Consider the following 20,375-nt stretch of genomic DNA (forward strand, 5'->3'; position numbering starts at 1 on the left):
AAATGGGTTCATAGTCTAAAACAGAGCTAATTACCTGGCTCGATGGGCCTTCATGGCTCTGCCTAGCTACGTCCTACAATGCAAGCGCTAAACGTTATAGGAGGACATATAGGATAGCATGGCCAAATGTTATATGCAAATCTCTTCCCCACCCATTTTCTCTGGCGGCCTTAACATATCTGTCAATATGATTTGCACATGATAAGACACTAATACAACATGACAACTGCTCCATGACTGAGGCTACGGGTGAGGAGCTCTGCACAGGGACTGGGCCGGGCCGGGCCGGAAAACTCCCGGCGCCGTAGGGATCTCTGGCCAGGAAGAGCTGAGTTTGCCTGCAAAGCCCCCTATGGGTTCCTACCCAGGTATTCATGCTAAACAGCAGCCGGCGCGGACTGACGCGGCACGGGCACGGAGTGAAACCCGATCGTCCACGGGGCGGGAGCAAAAGCCGGAGAAGCAGCGACTTCTGTGTATCCGCGCGGCTGCCGCGGCCTCGGCAGCTCCTCCTCCCGGGGCTCTGGGTGCCGCTGGGCCGGGTGTCTCCAGAGGAGGGCCTTGCCCGGATGTACTACACACTGACTCATAATCCAATCGACACCGCCGCGGCAGGCAGCGAGACACACACACACACACACACACAGAGCCCGGCTCCCGCTTCGCTCTCCGCCTCCCCGACAGCAGGGGCCGGCCTGGAACGCACGTAGCCCCCCGCCCCTGCCGCCGCGCGCACCCCGAGGCGCCGGGGACGGGCACTTGCTGCCGGGCCGCTCCCGCCGCCGCCGCCGCCGCCGCCTCCTCCTCCCCGCGCTTGCCGCCGCGCCGCCCCGCCCCGCCCCGCCGGGTCCCCGCTGCTCCCGCGTGTCCCTCCCCGGCCGCTGGCTAGAGGCGCAGGCAGCTGCCCTGAGCAGGACCCAGGGAGCGGCTCTCCTCCGGGCAGGAACATGGGTAAGTCCCCTTCTCCCGCGCGGTCGAGCCCGGCTCCAGGCGGCTGTCCCCCAAAGTTATCGCCCTTTCGCGCGCCTGCCTCTGCCCCCGCCCTCTCTGGCATTGCTCTGCCGCACCGCGGGGCCGGGGAGACGCTCGCTCCTCTCCAGGCAGGAGGGACGGGGCCATGATGCCGAAACAGGTCCGCTGCTCCTCTTCCCCGCCCCCCCCTCCGTGGCTTCTGTGCGGCTCCCTGTTTTGCATCCTCTTCCCCGTCGCACTGTCCCTTTGCCTCCCAAGGCCGGCCCCTTGCTTCCCTCCTCCCTCTGTGTCGGACGGGCAGGAGGAGGAGGAGGAAGACGACTTCATGCAACTTCCTCAGTAGCTTCTGTTGTCTCCCCTGACGAGGCTCCGGGTGCAGATTGCTTTTGCCAGGGCTGTGCAGGGAATGGGGGGGGGGGGGGGGGTGTCTCCACCCAGCCCCGGGGTAAAGAGCACAGCTGTGGCCACGGGGAGTGTAAAACCAGAGACCAGTCCATGAAATAGGCGAGCAGGGACTTGCTCCGTACTGGACCAGCGGGGTGTTTACAGGGTGTGTTGTGACTGGGCTGAGCTCGGTACCTCGGTCACGTAAGGGCTGGGAACAGGGGTGAGACAGCAGGAAGCTGAACATAGTAATGGCACCTTTTTTCTGAACTTACAGGGTTTCCTTATTTTCTAAAATCACACTGCAAAGTTTCTGGGGGCTCCTGTGATATTGCCAGTTAATCCGTCAGGCTGGCCTTAGGTAGGCTGAATGTCAATTTAATAAACTGAATGTACTCCTCAAATATAATTTGTTTTACAGTATTTTAATACGGATTTCTTAAGTGGAAATCAAATTCTGTAAGTATTAAAGGAGAATTGGAGCAAGTGGCCATGTAGGTCATTCAACAGACTACATTTCCCCCACTTTTGTTTGTGTAATAGACAGTTGGGATCATACGTTACAAAGATTATTTGATGTTTCATTCTCACCTATGGTGTTCCTCTGCATACTTTTTGGGACCCCAGAGATCTTCATATTGGGCCCACCCTACTATTTTTAAGTCACCATGTGTCTAGTGAAGAACTGCAGTCATATTATCTGTCTGCTAACTCCCAAAGCTTGTAGGCTGATGGAGACCTCCAAAAGAAAACCCACACTGATCTGGAAAGTAGTGCTGCCTTACGGCCCAATGGTGCAAGTGCTGAGGACACTGTATCTCCTTGGAAAAAGAAAAGGAGTACTAGTGGCACCTTAGAGACTAACCAATTTATTTGAGCATTAGCGTTCGTGAGCTACAGCTCACTTCATCGGATGCATTCAGTGTATCTCCTTGGGCTGCACCAGGAATTGAGGATAGTGTACCTCTGCCAGAGAGGCAGTTATACTGTAGTCTAATACAGTGGTTCTCAACTGGGGGTCTGGGAACAGGTTTCAGGGCGTCTGCCAAGCAGGGCCCATGTTAGACTCTCTTGGGCCCAAGGCAGAAAGCTAAAGCCCCAGCGAATGGGGCTGAAGCCAAAGGCTGAGCAGTGTAGCTTTACAGGGCCCCAGACAGTTGCCCTGCTTGCTACCCCCTAATGCCAGCCCTGGCTTTTATATGCCATTTGTTGTGGTACAGGTGAGCCATGGAGATTTTATAGCATGTTGGGTGGACCTCTAAAAGAAAAAGGTTGAGAGCTACTGATCTAATAGTCTAAACACAGGATAAGGAGTCAGCAATTCCTGAATTCATAATCCTAGATTTGACACTGGACTCCTGCTGTTGCTGCTTTAGATAAGTAACTGGTTTCTTTTGAGACCATATAAATCTTTTGCCTTTTACTAGACAAAGATTTTCATGTTTAGAAACAACCTCTATACCTTAGTTTCCCTGTCTGTAAAATGGGGATAATGGTTACTTACCTTTCAGGGCTGTTGTGGAGATTATTTCACTTTTATAAAGTGCTTGGAAGAGGAAAAACTCTATGTAACTGTTAAGTATAATTAATTCTTTTCTCAGAGGCTGATACTGAACCTCTGCCTTGACATTGTGGTAAGGTTCTGGATGTCTCATTTAGCTGAGATGAAAGGCCAACTCCTTGACTACTTACTAGGTGATTTTTAATGACACTGATCACAAGAGTAGGGATATTTATCCCAGTATCATGACCAAAGTGCTAGTGCAGAATAAATGCTACATTCTACTCTAGAAAAGGCTCCATTCCAGTTGTGAGTGAGGTTGTAAATTGCTTGTATAATCTTTCTAGCCAAAGATTGTTGCATAATTATGACTTTATTAGCAGTGATAAAATGACCAAAAGGGTTTCCCTTCAGAGTCCGTCAAGGATGCTCCTTAATTGTCCAAAGGGGTTGCTGTTGAGCAACAGAAGGAACCCACTTCACTTATTTTTTCCCACCCCTCCACACATCTGGATCTGATTCTGCTGCTTTTCAGGTCAATGGCAAACTTACAACCTTCTCTACAGCAGCTCGTGGTGTTCTGAGGAGCCAATGACCAAGATGGAAATCAAAATTGCGTCTCTCCTCTGGTTAGCCAGCTATCTGTTTTCTGTTACATTTTTTAGGGCAAATGATGACTTTGGATGTTTAGGGTCTCATGATTAAACTCACAAAATCAGTACAGTAGCTTCCATTGCTCGATTCCAGTGTGCTCTCCTGTTTTTACTTGTGCATTGCGTAACTGTTGGAAATACTCAGAAAGTAAGTATTGAGGATGACTTTTTGCAGCACTAGATCTCTTCCTCAAGCTTCTGTTAACTTGGTAAATCATACTTGAGAATCAAGTATTTGTGGCAAAGAGTACTAAATCTGTTTTATGATTAAACATACTGAATATTCTACACTTAAGCAGGTTAGAATGGGATTAGTAGATTCATACACTAATGATGTAAAATGGAAGCCCTAGAAAACATTCATATTCCAGTCAAAAGATTTGTGCCATTAAAGAGATTCATGTGTACATGTGAGACTGTGGGAGCTCTGCTGTTAGAATGCCTTTCCTATCTCAGAGGCACCAACTGATTATTCCTCTGGCAATGATTTGCTTCTGTAGGATTGAAGTAATACTTGTCCTTCCCAAAATTGTGCTTTTGTCCTTTGGATTTATATTGAAAATGATTAATTCAGACATTATTTTAAAAAATGTTTGATTTTTAGCATTAAGCATTCCTTTTGCATGGTAGGTTTCTTTAGCTGTTCTTGGAAGTACAGTACAGCACTTTGAGTATTTTGGATGACACTCACTGCTATTGTTTTCTGTGCCTTTCTAATGAACATTACTTGTGCATTTTTACCATAGTATCTCTGGTTTGCAAGGCATTTTGTACCCAACTGTTTCTCTTTGTCTTATTTCCTGTAGTGCAACTTTATGTTGTATCTATCTTGCATAGAGACTGTATTCTAAAAGACTTTACTATAAAACGTTATATGGTATTTTATATGGGTACAATTTTATTTTTATCATGTATATTAATTTCTACCTGCAGATTAGGCATTCTGGATTGTAGACTTCAGCTGCAAGTGGGGGTCTGCATCTACATTTCTTAAGTCTTTCTACAGCACTCAAAACAATAGCATCTGTATGTCTCTTAAAAAACATACACACAAAACATCAATTCTCCTGTCTAGATAGCTGGCTTAATTAAAATATTGCTTATTTATCTGTTCTCCTTTTGTTACCTACCCTAATCCAATGCTAAAGAGAGACCTGAGTGAATAGAGATTTATAGTGCCAATTTCAGGGCCCAGTTCTTCCCTGCCTAGTCTGTACTCATTAATTCAGTGTGTGTGTTTCCTTGCAAAAATGTACAATGTGCTAAATATGTTCAGGAAGTGTCAAGCTTCAGGTCAGCCTGGTGGTTGAGCTATAACATATGAGATCCAGATTGTGGATGGCACAGATTGGCAAAGATAGAGTCCCTGTTTTCAGGAGGTTGGTTTTGTGAAAGCTTCCTTCTGTTCACCCTGTAGAGGGAGCTGAAGTGAGTTTCAGGTGAGGCTGTAACAGTGTGACTTTGGGGAAGAAAGGGGAATGGGACAAACTTTTTTTTTTAAAAAACACATTTAATATAGTGGCAGGAAGGTGGAAGTAGATGAAAATATTCTTCCATCCTGAGAAGGTTCTTTTTGCTACTCCTCTCAGTACTTGCACATGCTATAGTGGTGATAATTGGTGTTGCCAGGCTGGAAAAGCAAAATATTTGCACTGCATTCGTAATAGAGCTAAGAGGGTTAGCAACCAAACTCTTCTACAGCTGCCAATGGATTTAACTCCACAGGTTTGTCCACTGTCCAATGACTATGGTCGGTATCCCCCTCCTTCGCAAAAACAAACATTATTTTACATTAATGTTAAGAGAAGTGCTCATAATTCACCACTAATTAACCAACCTTACTCAAGAAAGGTTGAAAACTTGTGTATAGGATTCCCAGGTTACACTCAAAATACACTGAGAATTAGAGGGGGGAAATCCTCATGTCTTACTTTTTCTGCTTTTCTGGTTTATTTTCTTAACTTTTTTCTATGATGTTCCCAAGTCCCTCTCGTCTTCATAATTACACTCTGCTTTTCCTAGTTCTCCCTCTATATGCACTTCCCCCAAAGGGTTTTTGTTTTGTTTCTCTTCTTCGTAGCATGTTCATTTCTGTTGTTATTGCTTTGTTTTCTTCAGATTTCATCTGATCTTTTGCTCCCTTTTTTTTTCTCTCTCGGCTTTTATTTCGATTTTGTAGATAGACACGCATTCCTTGCTGACTTCTTCTTAAACTACTTCTGTATATTCTGTTCTCAGGAGACATAATTTTTGAATGAAGCCTTTAACCTAATGGTATAGACAAAACTATTAGGCGTCTTTAAGAACAAAAGAATGTAAACAGTGGTTTCAACACAGGAACAGTCCTGATTAGGGAAGATTAGTCAGAACTAATCTAACCTCTTTGGCTTCTTCAGAAGTTCAGAACTGCAGGCTTCCATGAAATTTTGTTGAAAGGGGGAAAAAAAAAAGATACAGTCTAGAACTAGTTATTTCAGTGTCAGCATTTTAAAGATTCACATTTTTTTTGCTGCAAACTGGTCTTTGCTTTGGGAAATGACAGTACAGCCTACTATACTGGTTGATGCACTCTGACTAGAATAAATACGCTGATTTTCTTCACATCTAATTGTTTTAGCAAAATATTTTACAAGGAAAAATATTTTTTGTGTTACTTGTATGAGTTTGTGCATTAACCAGAGATAGCAAATGCTGACCCCGTTTTATAGATAATAGAAGACTGACTGTCCACCATAGACTAGCCTATGCATGCTATGCCTTAAGGAAGTGAGAGCCCTTGCTATCTATAACTTTGGAGGCATTCATTACCTGTTAGGTTGTCGCTTGTTTTCTGTTGTAAGCATGTTTACGAACCTCTAAGTTCCTAGAAAATAAAACAAAGTAATTTTTCTTGAAATGTTGATGTGTGTTCTCTAGCTAAGTCAGAACTTTTTAATGACAATTCGAGAGTTACTCAGAAAAGGCATTTTTTCCCAATAAGGGATTTTGAAAGTGTTATCTTTCTCTTTAAGTAGTCTGAAGATTTTCTGTTAAACCCTCTTTCTAAAACAGCATCATCTAGAAATTTTAGATTTGTTTCAATCACTGTTTCTGTAAACTGTTTCACTGTTTCTGAGCTTTATTCCATGGGTTTATTTTTGGCAAGTAGCGCGCTACCAAATTCACGTGTCACGGACCATGAAATCTGGTCTCCTCCTGTGAAATCTATATAGTATAGGGTAAAGCACACAAAAGACCAGATTTCACAGGGGAGTCCAGTATTTCTCAAATTTGGGGGTCCTGACCCAAAAGGAAGTTGCAGGGGGGTCACAATGTTGTTTTAGGGGGGTTGTGGTATTGCCATTCTTTCTTCTGCGCTGACTTTAGAGCTGGGTGGCTGGAGAGCGGCAGTTTCAGGCTGGGAGCCCAACTCTGAAGGCAAAGCCACTGTCAGCAGCAGCACAGAAGTAAGGACGGCATGGTATGGTATTGCCACCCTTACTTCTGCACTGCTGCCTTCAGAACTGGGTGGTCGGACACTGGTGGCTGCTGAGTAAGGGTGGCAATACCATCCCATGCCGTCCTTAGTTCTGTGCTGCTGCTGGTGGTGGCTCTCCATTCAGACCTGGACTCCCAGCCTGAAGCCACTGCTCTCCAGCTGCCCAGCTCTAAAGGCAGCACTGCCGCCAGCAGCAGTGTAGAAGAAAGGATGGCAGTACCACAACCCCCCCCCTACAATAACCTTGCAAACCCCCCCCACACACACCCCTCCTTTTTGTGTCAGGACCCCTTACAATTACAACACCATGAAATTTCAGATTTCAATAGCTGAAATCATGAAATTTATTATTTAAAAAATCCTATGACCTTGAAATTGACCAAAATGGACCATGGATATGCTCAGGTCCTATTGATAAGGTAGAAATTTTAAAAAAAAAAAATGGAGTTACACTCTTTGGAAAGTTGAACTTTGGACCAAAAGGAGTTGATTTGTTTTACAGAATTTACAAGTGCCATAGATTTGCCCATTAGAACTTGTAAACACTGTAAAACAAATGGCTGTAGTTCAAGGAGGCTTCAGAGCTTTACAGACATCCTGTAAAATCTGTGAGCCAAGTAGCTCTGGTTTAGGGAACTTTTACATAAACCCCTGGTGATCTTCTAAAACTCCTTAAGACAAATAGCTGTGGTTCAACTAGATTATACGCTTGGCAGACACCCAGAAGATCTGGTTAACTTCATAAACCAGGTAATTCTCATTCATACTACTCCAGCCTGGACAGAGGACTCCAGTTCAAGATACTTCTAAGATCTTCTGGCAAAGCCAGGATATATTGTCAACTTCACCATTCGGGTCCAGTTGAAGAAATGTGAATGGTGGGCAGACAAAGAAAGCATACCTTACATGTCTCAGACTTGAATCCCTTTGCAGACTCTGTTGTTTGTAATCCCTGCAGTGAAATGGATAGGAACCAAAGAAACTGTAAAGGAGTATTTGAACATCCAACTCTCAAAGTATATCACCAATAATTAATTTTGGAGGCATCAGAAATACTGTTACAGTTAAAATTGAATTGAGATTTGCACTTAAAAGTAGTTATTAAAATCCCTCTATTTCCCAGTTTCCTAGTCTCCAATTTTGGCACAAGAACTCTTCATACAACAATTGAATTTTCAGTGAATATTGAGGAAAATATTTGCTAACTTTTGTGGAGGAAACATTTAAAAATGCCCCATTTTTGAGATTGCCCTGTTTTCCTCATATTTCTTCATAACCACAGTCCTTGCAAGCTCCAAATTTCTCCAACACGGTCTAACAATATCTTCAACATAGGCCAATTCTGAACTTCTATTAAAATACAGAGAGTTATTTCTCAGGTTAGTGATAACGTAATTGAGATTCACCAAGATCTGACAATGAAAACTATTCAGTTCCATCTGCTACTTCCATTTTCTAACACCACCAGTCTGCCTTCTTGACTAGCTGCGTCACTTTGAAGAAAAAATAAAATTTTTGAAAGTTTTCATTTCCATTATTGGTTGAAGTTTTTCTAGTGGCTCTGTGTCAGATTCAGCAAATCACTTAAATGCATGCTTAAATTCAGTTAAGTCTTAAAGTATGTGCTTTGTTGAATTGTGGCTTCTATCTTTGACTCACCAGTTTTCTGCTGCACATATCTGGGAACCATGTTGCGCAGCAGGGAGTATGAAGTTGAAATGAGAGAGAGGTGGCTCTGAGGGATGAGCATCAGAGCATGGATGTATTGGAGGGAACAGCTTGAGGGAAAGGTCTATGGGAGACAATGACATTTGAGCTGGCTTTTGAGGAGACAGGTGGGATTTATCAGGGTTGCTTGGAGACCTGAGAGGAACAGGCTTATGTGTGGGGATAAAGGATCTCAGAGGATGAGAGTTCAATATGTCTGCTAAGGCATGGGAACGCGAAAGGCTCCCCTGGCAGGAGATGTGGTCTGAACCCAAAGCTGATGAAGTTTTTTTGTTTTATTTGAAGATTATGGTGGAATTGTTTATTTTATAAATAATTATGATAGTGTGTTGTCATGATAGTTCAGCAAAACTTGAAAAGACTAAAAATTCTGAAACTTCATTAGTTAAGGTTGTGAATGAATATATATATATATATATGTATAACCACATTTGATATGTATTCGCACACCATGCCTGGAACAAACGGGACCTAATTAGAATATTGTAGATACAACAAAAAACTCCTAAATATTTGAAAGTCAGGGAACTTAGAGATCAGGTTTCTCAAACAGCCTTAACTCTTCTTTGCTTTCCCACCTTATCCCTGACCACACAAGATCTGTCCCTAAGATTCCCTTATATCCACATACCATGCCTCTTCTACATCTGCATTTCCAGTATAAGCTTCATACTCCATTGTCTTGTTGCATTGTCTACATACTAATATTGGAACTAATACATAAGAGCCACCAATCAATAAGCAGACCCTCCAATTCCTTTTCTCTTTTATTAACCATCTACACCTACAGTACCTACCTGCCAGAATAACCAGTTACAGCAAAATAAGTTGTCCCTGTCCCACCCCATATTCCTTAGAGTAAAGAGACCCCTATTTTCACATCTTATGCTTCATATTCAGTTTGGAAACAACATTTTTTCCTATCCACCATTCCATTATCTGCCACAGTGAAATTACCTCATCTGCCCTTCATAACCAGACTGAAAACTGTATTGCACTCAGGACCTGTAGAATTACACAGTAATTAGGGACAGATTCTGCAACCGACACAGTTGAACTATGTAGCAGGAAACTGCAAATTTTGCAGTCTCTTTTCAGTTAGGTTTGCCAAAACAGCAGCAAAATAAATACAAGCAAAAATTAATTGAACAAGTAAAAAATGTCGTCTTCCCTTCCCATTCTTCAGCCTCTTTCTTTTGGAGCCTGTCCCCCCGTCCGTCCCCCCCCAACATACTTAAACTCCATGGCTTACCTATGCCACATCTGTTTTTCCACATATAAAAGCCAGGGCCAGTGTTAGGGGGTGGGAAACAGGGCAATTGCCCAGGGCCCCATTCCACAGAGGGCACCGCAAAGCTAAGTTGCTTAGGCTATAACTTCAGCCCCTGGTGGCAGGGCTTCACCCCCATGCGGTGTGGCTTTGGCTTTTGGCTCTGGGCCCCAGCAAGTCTAATGCCAGCCCTGCTTGGCGGACCCCTTGAAACCTGCTTGTGGCCCCCTTGTTGAAAACCACTGCTTTAGATCAAAAGGAATGTTTTGTCATGCAGGCATGTCGTGTGTGTCCTACTTTCCAGCTGCCACCCCCTATTGAGAGCATGTCTAGCGATGCTTCCTGTCTCTATGACATGGGCAGCACCTGATTATCGCTTCTGACCTGTCGCATTACAAGTCACAGGGAATATTTTAAATTAGTGGGGAAACAGAGTTTCTAACCTTAGAAATGAACTAAAGCATGTCTGTCAGCACTAGCTGCACCCTGACCCTGTCTGTGGTCTCTCTGAGTTCACCCCCAAAGGTGTTAGCTTATGCCCTTGCCTTTTCTGTGGCATGGAATCCTGCAATTCTCCCTTTCTTATACCAAGTGCCAGGCTACAGCATGCTGTGGATCGACTATGCTTCCCCAGTAGCCCAACTGGGTTCTGCACCTGCAAGTTTTCCCTTCGGGAGCTGTGACCAGTGGTAAATACAGTGACCCAAAGCAGTTTTCTTAAACCAATGTGGTGTTTAATCTTAACAGTAGGAACAAAGAATACGAGAAAAAGGAATTTAAAACAATAAAAGGGCTAAGTGTACGTCTATCTTTTCTAAAGCTTACTGCCCCACCCCCCACCCCAGAAGTTTAGGAAGACCTAACTTCTCCAGATCCCCAACCCCATTTCTGTGTCTGTGGCAGTGTGTTCTCTGGGAACAGCTCCCTCACACCTCTGGACAGAGTGCCTGTTTAACTGTTTCAAGTCCGTTTGATCAGTTGGCTCCCAAAACTGGGAAAACAAGTCTTGTAATTTGGCTGGCACTTGAAAGTAGCATCTTTGCAGCTTAAAGCTCAGGCATTGGCTATTATGACCCCTGACAATTTTACTGAGCAAGGGCTTTCTCTGGGGTCATTGTGCTGCCCTCCTGTCAGTTCCCCAAAAAGCTTTGCGATGAAACTAAACCAACTTATGCACATACTGTTGTAAACATTCCAGTAATCCAATATACCCATACAAGAACTATCCTAATAACCAGAGCACACCCTACTTAAATTATTACAGATCAGCCCCACATCCTTCACAATGTATTTATAAAAAAATGCTCCATTCCTATTATGTGCTATAAAGAACAATAAAGACTGCAATTAGTATCCGGGCGCCATTGTGTTAGGCACTGTACATATTTATTAGAAGACATACCCTATAGAGCTTACGATAGAGTTTAAGAGAAGACAGTTCGTGTGACCAACAAGAGGAGAGAAGTGGGAAGGAGGCTGAGGACAACAGTAACAAGATTATGCACTAACAGGCCAACAGTGTCCCAAACTGCTGCCTCTTTTTCTTAGATAATTGCTGCTGCTTGCTATTTTTTTCCATTCTGATGTGGGGAGCTGTTTATAAGGTCAGGGTGTAATTCTACCACCATTGCCATAAAGCTGCAAAGTACTATGGCTTTGACTGTTCTTACAATATTCTTCTTCTTCTTCTACCAGTGCCTCGGAGCTCTAGATGAGATTAGCGCTCCAGTGTGGTAGGCTCTTCACAAACACAGGGCTCTGATCCTGATCCATAGCTTTAGATTGCAGTAGCACCCAAAATACACTTTTCAAAACACATAGGAAGACAGTCCCTTCTCCAGACAGAGTACTGTACTCACGTTCTCCAAAACAGAGACAACAGTCATAACTATTTCACATAGAGGATGTGGGGAAGCTGACATGTGCATAGTGTATTTTTTCATTGTTAATTTCATACATTTGAAAAATGGCTGAAATACTTGTATAACTATGTCCACTTTATTGTGGCTGCTTCACAGTGTTGTGAATGTGTCCAGAGTCGAAGATGTTTGTGTTGAGACAAGTTTATTTAACAGCCCGCCTTGATTTTTCACTCTGCTCTTTTCCTTTTAACATTTTTCTTTTCTCTTACCTTTTTCCCCCTCCTGTTAACTCTTCCCACCTTTCATCCCTGTTTCTCCTGTTCCTTCATATCTCCAGCTCCATTCCTCATGGCCCAGTGTTCTCCTTTTAGGTTCTCCCCACGTTCTACCTCCTCCCAGTGGTCTTTCTATCCCCCTCCTCCCAGATGTCTCCCACTCTCTTTTCTTTCCCTACGTCTACCCCCTCTTTCCTTCTCAGGGTTCCCTTCCCCATTCCTGTGGGTGGGTTTCCCACCTCTCATTCTACCCTGAACCTCTTAACATCTGACCCTTCCCTTTCCCTGCAGTCTCCTCTTTGTCTTCACCTGACATTTTTTCAGTTTTCAAACACTGAAAAGAAACCAAAACTTTCTGATTTAAAACAAAATTTTTAATTTCGTTTTGACAGCAAACCCCAGAAAACTTCCTTCAGCTCTAAGCAATATTAACTCATGTTTCAGTTTTGCCTCCTTGGATTAACCTAATATACTAATATATCAGGCGGGAATATGTGAGGATATACTTTATATGAAAGTAACTATACAAAATTAGGTCCCAGTCCTACAGTTGATGCTACATCGCAGACCCTTGTGGCCACATGGAGCCCTCTCTGAGTTCCACTGAAGTAACTGGGATTTTGCCCATACTGACTTAGTTGTGGGAACAGAGCCTTAAATTGTGTTCTACTGATGATATCATGCAGAATGCTACATCTCTAATTTCTTCCAAGATATAGCTCAGAACTGTGGAATCTTTTGGTCACAATAATGAAAATTTGAACCCTGCGCCAATTTTGACCATCAGGAGCATATTATTGTTATTACATTTCCTTATTGATAAGTGAAGGAAGCTAATCAAAATCAGTATAGTACAGGAAATAGGGTCAGATTTAGATTGTCATAACATGACATTAAAAAAAACCAAAAAACCCAAACCAAAAAAACAAACAAGAAGTTCCATAAAGTTCGAGGGGGAGTTTTGCTTAAAAATTGATGGAATGATCTGGTTTATAGCAATTTGTTATATCTATTTAACATTCAATTTAACATAGAAGAATATTCAGATTGTTAGAAGATATCCTGGAAAAGGAAAGAGGTGGCATAGTATCAAATTATTAATATACACACAGTGACCTTTGTTCTATCTTGTAGTGGCATAAGGAGAAAGAAAAATCAACTTTTCAGGAGTCTGTGTTTCAGCATCCCTTTTCATGTCCATGTAGATAGTGGCTTTTGATGTCTGATAATAGTAAGGTCACATATGCCTACAAGGTTTCAGGAACTTCTCTCCAGGGCTGCTACGCATAATATTTCCAACAACACATATCTAAAGAATGTAGATATAAGGCTCCGAAGGCAGGAGACTTTGAGAAGGGCAAAAAGTGACTCTGTCCACTTAATTAGAATACATTTTGATCCTCAAAGTTACTGATATAAAGTTACTGATATAACCGATGAAGTGAGCTGTAGCTCACGAAAGCTCATGCTCAAATAAATTGGTTAGTCTCTAAGGTGCCACAAGTACTCCTTTTCTTTTTGCGAATACAGACTAATACGGCTGTTACTCTGAAACCTGATATACTTGTCTGTCTTTCCCAAGACAACAGAAGTCCCCTTTGCAATGGAAGAGTAAGAATCTTGGCAAGGGAGGGAGGGGGAAGCATGCTGAGAAGCATTGAAAGAGTTCTCCTTTGATTATACATTTTGTCCATAAGTTTGAGTTCAGCATCCATGCCCAACATGAAACAGATGGTTGGATAGATAAATGGCTTAGATAACAAAGCACTTTATGTTAACAAGGGGTGGATCTGTTGTTGTTGTTTTAATGTATTTGCAATTAAATAGGCCTGTTGATATACATCTATGGATGTGAGTTGTACTGTTGTTCTAGCATGCTCTGGTACTTCAAATTCTAAAAAGCTTGCAGTAATTCAAAGATGACATATTTTAGGAATCATGTAAGCTTAAAATTGCCAACCTTTCCAAGGTCAGAATCGGAAACCTATATAATTTTAAAAAACCAAACAAAACATTTTTTGGCTTCACAAAGAGAACTGGTTAATTTCTTGAAGACTGTTATGGGCTGTATGTTTCATAAATTGATCATTTTTTGGCAGCTTGTCTGAAACACACTGCTGTTTGACTTATATTATTTTTTAATACTGTTTCTCAAAATTTATTCTTTTTAAAAAGACCTTTAGCAAATGTGTCTTGAAATCAGAGGTATGTTGATGAGTCTTTGTTCAGATTAGGTTTAGGCTGGGCTTGGAGTTACAGATTTAATGACTAGGTGAAAGGTTTGGTATCAGATTTGACAACTGGAAATCTTGTAAACTGTTCTTATGAGATTTTTGCATTAATGCCAGAAATCTTGAAAAAGCAGCCAAAATCTTAAGATTTTTAGACACATCTAAAGTGGAACTAGAAAAATAAGCAAACAAAAAAAACCAAACCAAAACAAAAAACCAGGCCTCCTCTGGTTTTGGCCATAACCTGGACACAAAACGTGAAGTACTTCTGGTTTTTGAACCCCTGGCCTAGAAATTCAAAGGTATTGAGATTATGAGAGGTTCTGGTTTTTGCCTTTCTCAGAATTTTATATTATTTTTAGAGATCATCTTAAATAATGGAAGTGCTTAAAAATAAAATCTGAGTGGGATCTCAGTGGGATCTAAGCACTTATTTAAAGTTAAGTATATTAAGTGACTTCAGTGTAATTACTTATGTGCTTAAAATTAAGGATGTATTTAGGTGCTTTGCTGGATCCATGACCAAGACCTGTGTTTAGGCCTTTGGTATCCTGTATTTCCCCTTTGAAGGCCTGAACTCATGTCTTGGCAGTTATGTGAAGGAGAAACTGACTTGAAGCAATTGCTTTAAAATGTAAAAGTGGCAAATATACGATCAACTGAATTTTAAACCATTTTGCCTAAAATAATAATTATAATATTTAAATCTATGGTGATCTTCTGTAAGTGAAGGAGGATATCTGTTTTTTTCTTTAAACATTAATTTAAATTGATTAAATTTAGAAATTAAATTAGTTAAATTAATTTAGAAATATCAGTTAATCTTTAATACTGGATAAGAATCAGTTTCTTCCCAATGGCTGTTTACTGGAAACAGTACAATAGTTCCTGTTTAAAATTTTTCATTTTCTCTTTACTGAAAGCTGCTATAGTTTCTAACTGAAGCTGGTTGTTAGTAGCACAAGATAATGCTGGTATTACTTCCATGTGTGTTGTATAATTTAACTGTATATAAACAGTGCAGTCATTAAAGCATTACTTTAATAGTAAAGTGTACAATTTAATCTGCATTAACTGATGCAGAAATTAAACATGCAAAAAAAAAATCACATTTGCCTGTTCTTGGTATATAATATCGACTACATGCAAAGGGGTCCATTAACCTACCTGTCAATTCGTTGGCTGCATGTTGTCTTCACACAGAATTAATTAAAGTTCTCTTCAACTAGTTTCCCAGTTCAAAAAGCAGATAGAATTTTATCCAACCATATCTATTGGGCACAGACAACACACAGGGTAGGTTTTTGATGGTCAGAGATATGTGTTCATATTACAGCAAAGGGGTGCCACACTTAAATGACCCTGATCCTGTAAAGTGTTCCATGTGGGTCGCCTTTTATGCCTATACTAACCCTTTGCTGGATCAGGATTGTGGTTTGTGCTCCAAATTCTGCTTGGTTACTTAACATCAGTATAAAGAAAAGGAGTACTTGTGGCACCTTAGAAACTAACCAATTTATTTGAGCATAAGCTTTCGTGAACTACAGTTCACTTCATCGGATGCATACTGTGGAAATTGCAGAAGACATTATATACACAGAGACCATGAAACAATACCTCCTCCCACCCCACTCTCCTGCTTGTAAGAGAGTGATCGCTTTAGATAAGCTATTACCAGCAGGAGAGTGGGGTGGGAGGAGGTATTGTTTCATGGTCTCTGTGTATATAATGTCTTCTGCAGTTTCCACAGTATGCATCCGATGAAGTGAGCTGTAGCTCACGAAAGCTTATGCTCAAATAAATTGGTTAGTCTCTAAGGTGCCACAAGTACTCCTTTTCTTTTTGCGAATACAGACTAACATGGCTGTTACTCTGAAACTTAACATCAGTATAACTCCACTAAACCCAGTAAAGCTACCCTGCCTTTATGCTGGTGGAAATAATTTAGCCTTTGTATGCTTCCATCTGAGACATTCTTGCTGGGTGATCTAGAACAATCTGAGGGTAATGTAAAACTGTCAAACAGGAGGGGGTCCGATTAATTTGTTATGGAAGATCTCTCGTAGTCAACACAGCTAATAAATAAAAGCCAAGCTTCTTTTGACACAGAGACATTTATCTTTATTTACCTCTCTCTTTTGGCATAAAAATATATATCATATGAAAGTTTTACTTGTGCTTCATAATTTAAAACTTTTACATATTGCAGCACTTCAATGCTCTGAAGCCAGATCAGTTTTTAAAAGTTTATTTTGTCATATTTGAAGGAACAGAGAGCCCCCAACTAAAAATTGCTTTCTGTTCCAAAAACAAACAAACAACCCCTACTTAGATTATTTGAAGAATATTTCAACATTTATGAACTGAAAGATAAATGGCTGTTAACTCAGATTTGGTTCAAAGCCTATTTGCTGCTTCTAACTTAAGCAAAAGCTATGGGCCTAATTCCAGTCTCAGTTCACTTTTGTTACTTGTGATTTACCCCAGTATAAGGGTGATTAGAATCAGGCCCCAATTCACTGTTGGCCTGGATCACCCTTAATCATTTAGGTTCATGTAAAGTGATGTAAAACTCTAACCAAGTCAGAATGGTAGTGTTTTACAATCACATTGCAGTGGTGTAACTGACTACTCAAAGTGCAAGGTAGTGGAATAAAGCCCACAACGTTTTCATGATATTTGAGATGGATTGAATCAGTCTGGAAAAGTATGGTTTCCAGATACTCACTCTTGTTTAGTAGCATTAGGATTTGTGGGCACCATCTTGAGTGCTACCAAAGACCCTCATCTCCCACTGAAGTAATTGAAAGTTGCAAGTGCTCTGAATGTCAAGGAATCAGCATTACTGTGGAATCAGGCCTCGTATTCTTAAAAGCTGTGGTCTCTGCAGTGCATCATGGTGTCAAACACATATATGAGTAGGGCTGACACTCCATGCATTAGGGGAAAAGGGTACACGTACTTACTGTGGGTGACAGACACACAAACAGGGCCCTTTTATATAGAAGATGTAATACTGATCTCTACCATACATAGCACTTTCCTCTTTACAGTGCGTTATAAACATTAAAACACCTTCTGAGGCAAGTGAACAAAATATTATAAGGAGTACTTGTGGCACCTTAGAGACTTACCAATTTATTTGAGCATAAGCTTTCGTGAGCTACAGCTCACTTCATAGTTTTCTTTTTGCGAATACAGACTAACACGGCTGCTACTCTGAAACCTGTCAAAATATTATACATTTTACGTATAGGGTAACTGAGGGAGAGGGGTTAAAGGGACCAAATCAAATTTAACCCAAAATGTAGGTTTTGTAAAGACATGTTCTTACAAAATATCAGAACAATACAGCCAATTAAAATAATAAATAGGAGATTTTTGTAAATGCAAAAAACTGAAATCACTCCCTGCAGTGTTTGCAATTTAAAGGACTGCAACATCCTGTTAGCACTGGAGAGCCATAAACAAAAGTGTAAATTGACTAATTTTTTTGTCTTAAACTTTGATATGCACAAAAACAAACAGCATAACTAGTGAATAACATAGCATAACTCTTAATGTTTTAATAACCTACCCTAAGGTGTTATCAGTTCCATAGTTAAGGAAATTCGCTTCTAAGATTTCAGTGTTTAACCTGATACTGCCTCTTTAAGTGGCTTGCTGAACATGCTGGGGAAGTCCAAGTCTGAGCCAGAATCAAAAATAGGAGTTTGGCTCCCATTCCTATGTTCAGACGACAACTCTCTGCCTAAAAATGTGAAGGTATCTGCTGATTTCTATAGTTATTTCATTATATGCATATCACCAAGCACCTGGGATGTTTTTAACCTGTTTTCATGTGAATTTGGGGAGTTGCTAAAGGTTAATCAGCTTTGTTTATAAACAGTTTACTTCTGTGTGATACAAACATTCCATGCCATCTGTGTCATGTACCTCATTGTCTCATATAATATTTTGACTGTAGATTCTTACCATAAAGCCTACAGTTAAAAATCTGTTGTAACCTCTTCTTCCAAATTTTAAGTTGTGCTAAAGCTTTTTTTAGCTCTGTCCAGTGGGATAAGGGACACATTCCAAGTTACCAGTATGTCGGAGATGCTTCCCTTGGCTAAGAAATGTCTTCTCAGGCAGGTGTATGTATGGAGATATTAATGCATCATGCTGACATTTGAAAGTGTGAACTTAATTGTAACTTTCAGTGTTTATTTTTCATCTGACGACTATAATGCAAAGTGTTCTCTGTGCTCCTGTTCTGCTCATCATGGCTTCCCACGGGGTCATAGGGTTTGAGCCAGAGGACTTGTTAATGTTAAGAATCTTCCATCACACTCAACAGAATTTGCTATTCCCCAATGGCAAGATATTAGCTTCCATGGTTTTTCTAATCTGATTGTCCTTTCCTGTACATGAATTCTAGTAGCAGTGGAGAATGACCTTGAGCAAATGCAGGACAAGAATCTCACAATAATAAAAATAAATATATTTAAAGTAACCAGGGGATAAAATTCTTGATTTTTAGATGCACAATGGAATCCTCTTCTCGTAAAGCACTGGGGATTTTTCTCTCTCAACCCTAAACTTACTACAGATTTAACTAGAACAGAATAATGTTTACTTGGTAAAATAGCCCTTGCTCCTACTCACCACCGCAGGAGTGGTAGCAGAACACACGCAACTGTGGGTGTGGGGCTTGTGTATATGTTTGATTATCCACTATTATGCACCTTGCATACTCATTTGGCTCTATGCAAAGTGGCTGTCAAGCACTATCTTTCCAGCATGGTAGAGTTTGCACTCACTCTGCACAAGTGACTGTACAAGGTAGTGAAAATCAAGCCCTACATCTTCAATTCCCAATAATAGAAGCAAGACCAGCTTGTCTCCTCTTCATCCTGTGCCAAGATCACTTTTCTGAAAGCCAGAGCAGATAAGCTCCTATTCCTTCCCTCTCAAGAGCACATTCAGTCAGTCTGACCTTGTCTACAGTGGGGATTTACCCCAGTTAGAGTCACTGACGCTAACACTTGTAGGAATAGGCAAACCTATAGACTGCAAATGGAACAGGTACAGTTGGTCAATTCCAAAAGTAAGCTGTATCATTGATTATAACAGTTGTGCCTGTCTATACTGAGGGGAGACTAGAGTTTGTGGTCTTTTATTTTAAAGTGTAAACTGATTGCCAGTTAGTTCACATTAACAGAATTGTAAATGCTAGTGTGAACATTCCACAACATTTTCTCTGGGACTCTAGGCTGAGCTCTAGGGTTACTCACAAAAAATTGTGTCCTGAACAAATGTATGTTGAGTATCCAGGCTAGCATTTACAATTGTGCTAGCAAACATGAGTTAATTGTGTCCTGATTTCACTTGGGTTAAATGACTGCCAAACTCTGGTTTAGACACACTCTAGCAGTTTACTTCTGGCTAACTGCAAGATGGTTGAAATCTGATGTATTCAAGGCCTGAGAGGCAAGCTTTCCCCTTATCCCATTCCCTCACAGGAAAAGAGAAATTTCTGCTCAACTAGATCAGAGGATAACAACAATTTCCTTTGAATACAGCATTTAGCACCACCGGTGAAAGAAAACTCCAGTACCCCAACGGTATTAGCACAGTGGAACCTGAAGAGTTACTTTGAATATAAGCAAAGGAGTACTTGTGGCACCTTAGAGACTAACCAATTTATTTGAGCATAAGCTTTCGTGCATCCGATGAAGTGGGTTCTAGCTCACGAAAGCTTATGCTCAAATAAGTTGGTTAGTCTCTAAGGTGCCACAAGTCCTCCTTTTCTTTTTGTGAATACAGACTAACACGGCTGCTACTCTGAAACCTTTGAATATAAGGGGACTGAAAGTCCATTGAAATACAAGCACTTTGAGATTTTTCATTCTGCATTATAAATGGCATTTCACCAGCCCAGATCCCTAAAGATATGTAGGCACTTGAATACTTTTGGAATCTGGGCCAGTATAACAAGTTTCTTTCTTTCTCTGTGTACATTTTTTTGAATTACTGTAA

At 41.1% G+C, this 20,375-nt stretch overlaps 1 protein-coding gene across 6 annotated transcripts in view; it reads left to right on the forward strand.

The window, feature by feature from the left end:
- The first annotated feature begins 220 nt into the window (after positions 1–220).
- The window catches only part of RAP1GDS1 (Rap1 GTPase-GDP dissociation stimulator 1), a 160,713-nt gene continuing 140,558 nt past the window's right edge, over positions 221–20,375 (forward strand). For 2 of the 6 annotated variants that reach the window (XM_073340749.2, XM_073340750.2), the window contains exon 1: positions 458–951. In XM_073340749.2, coding sequence (XP_073196850.2) covers positions 948–951 — 4 coding nt within the window. In that variant the 5' untranslated portion in view covers positions 458–947. Of the gene's footprint in view, positions 369–457; positions 952–20,375 lie in introns of those variants that run through there. The other 4 variants (XM_073340755.2, XM_078852442.1, XM_078852441.1 and 1 more) reach the window with 4 other exon arrangements.

The sequence above is a fragment of the Lepidochelys kempii genome, chromosome 4, assembly GCF_965140285.1.
Source record: "Lepidochelys kempii isolate rLepKem1 chromosome 4, rLepKem1.hap1, whole genome shotgun sequence".
In the NCBI taxonomy this organism is placed as follows: domain Eukaryota; kingdom Metazoa; phylum Chordata; order Testudines; family Cheloniidae; genus Lepidochelys; species Lepidochelys kempii.